The sequence below is a fragment of the Nomia melanderi genome, chromosome 13, assembly GCF_051020985.1.
Source record: "Nomia melanderi isolate GNS246 chromosome 13, iyNomMela1, whole genome shotgun sequence".
NCBI lineage: Eukaryota > Metazoa > Arthropoda > Insecta > Hymenoptera > Halictidae > Nomia > Nomia melanderi.
The window spans coordinates 5,348,792-5,355,659 of NC_135011.1; the positions used below are offsets into that span (position 1 = coordinate 5,348,792).

Sequence of the window (6,868 nt, forward strand, 5' to 3'; positions counted from 1 at the left end):
GTGCATATGTATATATAACAGGGTGACGAGAGAAGTACGAGGACGAGAAACGTGTAGAGAAACAAAATTATTTGTCCGATGGAAATAATGTGTCTTATATATTATGGCAGTATGGCGGGAAATCGATGTTTCCCCGACGAGAACTCGAAGAGAGATCGATTGCGAATCATAGGTGTGTTCCTCTTAATTAGATGGAGTAAAAGTGTAATAGTTTCGTAAATTACCTGACACGGAAAAAAAAATACAAAAAAGATATAGATTACAGAGTCACGAGGTCTGCTTTGTCTTGTTATAATCAAATACTTTATATTATGTAGTACAGGTTGTCATTAAACGTGTGAACAAACCTATATCATTAAACCTTTTTAATTACTGAAGAAACAAAGAAAAAACTGATGCGTCAAAGTAATTGGACCACGTTTCGTTATATTTCTTCTCCAAGCTTCATTTTTCTTTTTAACCAGCCGTTAAATGGAATGGTGAGTAACAATTTTTTTTTTTTTTTTTTGTTAATAGTATATACTGATTTAGGCTAGAAATTGTGGGAAGATATTTCTATGCATTGCTACAACAATTTCTATATATTACTACAACAATACAACAATTAATATTTTGTATATACATATATATTGGCATAAAATTTTTGTTATTTTTACAATGGTTTACAATATTTAGAATATTTATAATACGCACACTTTGTAAGTGGTACATTTTGCCTTGACACTTATGCATTAATGTAGGTTGTATATACATGAGATACGATACCAACAAAATCTTATTTGAAGTTCTTATTGTTTATTGAAAATTTATAATGCATCAATGGAATGTTCCTTTAAAACTTTATATTTCTTAGAATAAATAAACAGATTCCAATGATTCTTAAATATAATTTCTAGGTCGTATTTAATTTTTCTTGACTTCTTCTTTTTGACTAGATATGATAAATGTATATTTTCCTTTTTCTGATAGTGAAATACAGTCTTCACATCATATATATTATATGTTCTGATTAGAAAGTAATTGTTAAACCTAACTAAACAAAGTAAAAGAATGTATAAAAAGTGTTAATGATTCTATTCAAAAAACTTTGCCACAAAGTGTACATAATAAAAATAAGAGACATATTAAATATTAGCTCTTATGTCAATAAGTAACATACAGATAAGTAGAAGTTTGCTTTACCCATTTAGACACTTCTAACTTATAAAAATATATTACTATCCAAGCAGCTGTTAACATATCTGTTCGAGGTAAATATTTAATACTTATCTTTTAAAAAATGAAAATGTAGTTGTTTTTTTGTATATTCAATACGCAATGTTAAAATTGATAGTACTCCTGTACCGCAAATTTTCATAGATAATAACACATGTGTATTTACATTTTTAATATACACACATGTTACTTCATTCTTTTTACACAGTAAGTACAAGTGTCTCATTAATGTATATCTTTAGTTTATAATTTGTCTTTGTTGGTTTTGTATTGTTAGCCTAGCTATCTCTTCACCAAGTGTATTAATACTATCCTAAAAATGAAGTATTAATTAATCATTATTATTCCGAATTAATATTATTCTTCATATTAATAATTATTCTCATTTTTACCTTTAGAAGAATATTTTTAAGTAATATATCTTCCAGGGATACTTGTAGTTTTTGATTTATTTCTAATGATAGCTCCAGAGTCATATTTTCGTCTGAAACTCGTTGGTTGTAAACAGAGGCCATTATTCCTCCGTATTTTGCTAATTCTGCCTATGATTCAACAGAATTATTGAATTAAAATAATTAATTTATATAGAATTGTCTTAAGGTAATATAACTTATCACAATTTAGAACATTAAAATTTATTACTATACTTACCGCGCTTCTTCTACTCTTGATATGCTTGTATGTATGAAGCAAAGTGTATTATTAGTAATAATTAAACACTTTGTACAAAACGAGCGATGTAATGAATACATTATGACATACAATGAACACTTACCTTACATCTATCTCGTTCGTTGCTACCCATGGCACCAGGATTTTCATGTAAAATATAAGTTTGTATGATCTTCCTCTTTTTCTGCAACTCTTCTACCAGATGTTGACAATGGTCCTCATAAAACTCTAATTTGTCATCTTTCTTAGCGTTATCTTCTTGCAATTTTACAATACGATCTATCAATGTTTGTTTGCTAGGCTCCATAATCTGCACGTTCTGATCTCCGTTCATACTGTTATCAGATAAGGCACCGTTTACAGTTTCTCCTGCAATAATAAAATTATGAAATAAAAATACTTTCTTCTGAATAAAATCTTAGTTTTGACGCTTATATTTAAAGGACCTGTATTCAATGAAATATTTGATCCAGCTCTGGATGTAGCTCCCAGTGAATTATAAGGCGACGATGATTCATACGCTTCGAGTTTCTTTCTATACTGTTGTAGCTCTCTTGTCATTTCCTTCATACTTAATTGCTGTTTTCTTTTCAATACAGCGTTCTCTCCTTGACTATCTTCTAATTCCTGAGCAAGATTTTGTGCCAATTGTGTTTGCTCGGCGAGATGCATAGCTAAGATCTTACATTCTTCATCCCTTGTCTTCTGTTCCTTTGCAAGATTCAACTCCAGAGTTTTAATTTTATCCATCAAATAATTAATACGTTCATGCAACGGTCCATGTTCCTTTTCCAATTGCTTCATCCTCGCTTCAGTGGCCGTAAATTCGGACTGAAGACGTACATTTTTATCTGTTAGTTTTTGTGTAAAGTCTAACATCTCAGATTCCTTTTGGCGACATGCAGACATGTCAGCTTGTAATTCTTCATTGGCCAATTGCAGATGCTTGATTTCTTCTTCGGTTGAATGCAAACACTGATCCTTGCTGAATAAAAAAATTAAACGGTAATATTGAACAGCATCACGATTTCATAATTGTGATACTCACTGTTGCAATTGAACTTTCAACGCTTCCAATTCTGACACTTTACTGTGCAATTCTACAATCTCTTTCTGACGCTGATCTGTTACGATCTTTAGATTACTTAGATTACTCTCACAATTTAAACGTTTCTTCTCAGCATCCTGTATTTTTAAACTAAGCGTATTGTTTTCTTCGATTAGAACTTGTTGTCTGTGCTTCAGTGTTTCCACTTCCTTCTGTAACTGAAGTCTCAACATTTCTTTATCCTCTGTAACATGTCTTTCTAATATTAAACGTGCTTGTTGTTCTTTCAATTGTTGATCCAATGTAACAGCTTTGTTTTCCTCTGACTCTTGAAATTTCCGCATTGTTTCTTGTGTTTCTTTGCGTACTAGATCACATTCCTCCTTCATCTCATTGATTCTAGTCTAAAAATTGATGGTGTAAATTGTTATGGGATAAAGAGATATTAATTTCAAATATTCTTATTGTAGCTTGAACTTTTGGTTGCAGGATTGTATGAAGAATGAGTGGAGAGATAGGTAGGGAGATAGGTAATCAGTGAAAATTTATTTTGAAAACAGTAACAAACAATAGTAGAAAATGAGGGTGGTATAGAAAGGCAAACAATAAATTTCTATTACTATTACTATTACCGTAGCCTTATCTAACTTTTGCTGTGTTTCCTTCTGTGTATCCATTTCTGATTTAAGTTTGTTCTGTGTCCATTTCAATTTTATGTCCCTCATGTTTACATCTTCTTTCAATTTTTCAACTTCCTTTTGAAGATCAGTCACTTCGCGACACTTTCCATCTAAGATATTGCATATTCTTGTTCGTTCTCCTTGCATTTCCCGCAATTTATTTTGAAGCAGTTCTTGTTGTTTTGTACTTTCTTTTGCTTTGCGTTCTGCATATTCTCTTGCTCTAAGACAACATAATAAAAAATATAACATATAAACTACATATTAAACAAAAAAATAAAAAATGAATAAAATCAATACATATCAATTTGTATATATATACCTTTGTGTATCAATTAGTTGCTTCTCACTAACTGCATATTTCATCACCATACTCTCCCTTTCTTTATTAGCAGCATTGTATTCTTTTTTCAGAGTTTCCTGTGCCTCCAGCGATGTGTGTAATTCAAAGGTAAGTCTATTTATTGTCTTTTCCAAAGTTCCAATCTGTGAAGCGTGAATCTCTCCCTTATTTTCTGTCTCTAATGTTCGATTTCTTTCCTCCAAATATTCAGTTTTTTCTTGTAACTTCAAGTACTTTGTTTTGAGATCTGCATAATCTTTCAATATAGTAAAGTATGCTGGGTGTTTCACCAAACACTGATTGGAATTTTCAGATTCAATAATATTACTCTCAGAATCTAATACTCCAAAATTAATGTACTCATTGCAATTCCCATTTGCTTCAGTGCAAACTACATTATCAGATTCTACATTACCTTTTCCATTAACAGAATACTGTTTTATTTGTTTATCATCGTTAACTGGAGAATTGGTAGATTGATCACATTTTTCAGTGTTAACGCATACATCGTCATTTTGACTTTTTACGAAATTATTTTTGGATTCATAATTTAATGTAAATTCTTTCCCTGCATTCTCCACATCCATTGAATTACAGAACGAATCTGATATATCTTTTGGCTTTCCTATAACATTGGGTTTGGTATCATTTGTTGGTTCTATTGATGGGGATTTTGTGCTACAAGGTTCTTCTATATATTTTTTCTCATTATAATTATTATCTATAGACTTCATTACTGAATTGTACTTTACAGTTAAATGTTGTGGCAATAGTGCTTTCTCCATTATGTTTGTTGACTTTTCCGTAATAAAGTGTATAAAGTTACGACTTTTATTCAAGAACTGAGCATTCGATTGCATTAAGTTAATTGGATTCGTTGGCAGTGAAATTTTAACCAACTTGCTATCATCAGCTAAAGTAGGTCGTACTATTAAATTGCTTTGTGACCTATTATTCTTGATTGGCTGAGATGTCTTTTGTTCTTCTTTTTTACAGACTTTGTCATATTTCACATTTCTCAAAATTTCTGTTTTATTAATATTATCCGTTAGTGTTTCATTTATGATAGAATTCTGAATTATATTTTCTTCACAGGACTTTGTTTGATCGCTGTCTATACATAGTTTGGTATTAAAAATTGTTTCGTCTTCATTATTTGATATTGATTTTACTTCTTCACAATCACTTGATATTATAGATGTTGCAGTATCATTTGAAAGCATATTTGTAGGTGAACATGAAAATGAATTAGATAAAGGTATATCATTAGAGGAAGATGATTTCACCAAGGACTCTTCTTGTAGAACACCAACATCCTTAGGTAACACTTCACATTTTGAAAGTTCGTTATCTGATAAATTACTTAAAGAAGTAGAATTTTTAATGGTCAAGTTAATACTGTTTTCACCTATCAAAGAATTATATTCTTTTTGATCATTGTTGTTTAATAATACTGAGGTTGTTTCAGTTTGAGCGAGTTTCTCCTGAATTGGCTCCCCATCCTCGTTTATTACAATGTCTTGTTGATTTTGAGAATCGTCAACTAAAAAGATTTAAAAGAAAGTAAAGAAAATTAAGTTTTTTTTTAGAAATTTATACATACTAATATCTTAACAAATGATTCAATTTATTTCTATAAAATATATGCACTACTACTTAAATATTCGTCTGATACCTTTTGAAAGTGGAACATTCTGATTTACGTTGAAATCAACCTGATCTACATTTTCTGTCGAGACTTCATCCCTAAAGGACTGTTCTGACTTTTCTTCGTCCATTTCACCTTCGATTCTGTTTTATAGTATAATATTTTGCATTGAAAATCATTGATATCGAGGTAGTCTATCAACTTCAAATAAACTCACGATCACGATATTAGGCGACATTTGCGAGAAAGTAATGAAATCAAGGAAAATAACCTAAAATCGTAGAAACTTCAACTGTCATTATTCGTTGCTATCTCTAACCTTTGCTGTGAACATGATCACATTGTATTACATCTTCCGAAAACATTGACCATAGTTTCAGCTGACAAGGTACGATGTATTTACAAAAGAGATGGTCTTACGTTAGAAAGCACCATGTGATAGCGACACAACATAGTGATACAGATTAGATGTACGAATAAACAGAAAACTTTTTGAGTTTTCATGTCTTATTGATTTAAAAATCAAAAATTTATAATTAATCTACATATAACGTACATAATGACTGTAGTCCCCTTTAATCGTGACGGTAATCAGTAAAAAAATTATCCACTGAAGAGATTTAGAATACGTATTAATTATGATATTTTTAGTTAATATTTAATCCTTTGTACGCAGAAAAAGTGTATTTAAAATGCCCGAAGCGTCATTTACGGTAAAAATAGTAGCGAATGGAATCTCAATCTTGCTGCAGAATGGTAAGAGTGCTCGGTTTCTCACCATAGACTTCGTTTTACAATTGGAATTAATACAAATCGATGAATTAGCGGTAAAAAGAGATGCATAATAAAATTCAAAGCAAACCATGAATTTCTAATAATTCGCGTATTTAAATAAAAATTAATCTAGACATAAAGTAACGCAACGCAGACAGTAACTTTGGAATGTCCAATATTCTGACAATACTTAATTTTAGAATTGAATAACCAGCGTTTATTATAGGTCTATCTTGTAAAATGGATACCAGCATTTACTATATTATCAGTGAAATAACTAGAAAGCAAATAAATATAAACCGTACATAATAGATAGTACATGAGTATTAACTATACAAATATTTTTACTTTAAAAGATTATTGAAATAAGTAATGGATAAAAGATGGTATATTTTCTCGTAGATTATTACGAAACAACGATACTATTTTTTTTATTATGTAAACAGCATTTTTATTTAGAGCAACTGAATTCCTTAAAGGCATCGTGA

The 6,868-nt window shown here is 30.3% G+C and overlaps 1 protein-coding gene across 3 annotated transcripts; it reads right to left on the reverse strand.

Moving 5' to 3' along the window:
• Positions 1–579: 579 nt before the first annotated feature.
• Positions 580–6,099, reverse strand: Golgin104 (coiled-coil domain-containing protein 186). 3 transcript variants are annotated; one of them, XM_031969883.2, is made up of 9 exons: positions 5,634–6,098; positions 3,938–5,501; positions 3,568–3,838; positions 2,936–3,339; positions 2,334–2,872; positions 1,991–2,256; positions 1,867–1,890; positions 1,608–1,757; positions 580–1,528 (listed from the first exon to the last, which is right to left on the reverse strand). In XM_031969883.2, the coding sequence occupies exons 1-9, from the start codon at positions 5,734–5,736 to the stop codon at positions 1,454–1,456; spliced, it is 3,396 nt and encodes a 1,131-aa protein (XP_031825743.1). In that variant the 5' UTR covers positions 5,737–6,098; the 3' UTR covers positions 580–1,453. The 3 variants fall into 3 exon arrangements, with proteins under 3 accessions (XP_031825743.1, XP_031825744.1, XP_031825745.1); XM_031969884.2 differs by lacking the exon at positions 1,867–1,890 and having other exon boundaries at positions 586–1,528; positions 5,634–6,095; XM_031969885.2 differs by lacking the exon at positions 580–1,528 and having other exon boundaries at positions 1,608–1,753; positions 5,634–6,099.
• Positions 6,100–6,868: the final 769 nt, after the last annotated feature.

Bases quoted from the DNA above. Each gene is read 5' to 3' on its own strand.
- Golgin104 (XM_031969883.2), bottom strand. From the start codon at position 5,736: ATGGACGAAGAAAAGTCAGAACAGTCCTTTAGGGATGAAGTCTCGACA. The intron at 2,873-2,935 runs GTGAGTATCACA...TTTTTTATTCAG, and splicing joins TTGAAAGTTCAATTGCAACA to CAAGGATCAGTGTTTGCATT. The intron at 1,529-1,607 runs GTAAAAATGAGA...CTTCATTTTTAG, and splicing joins TTAAAAATATTCTTCTAAAG to GATAGTATTAATACACTTGG.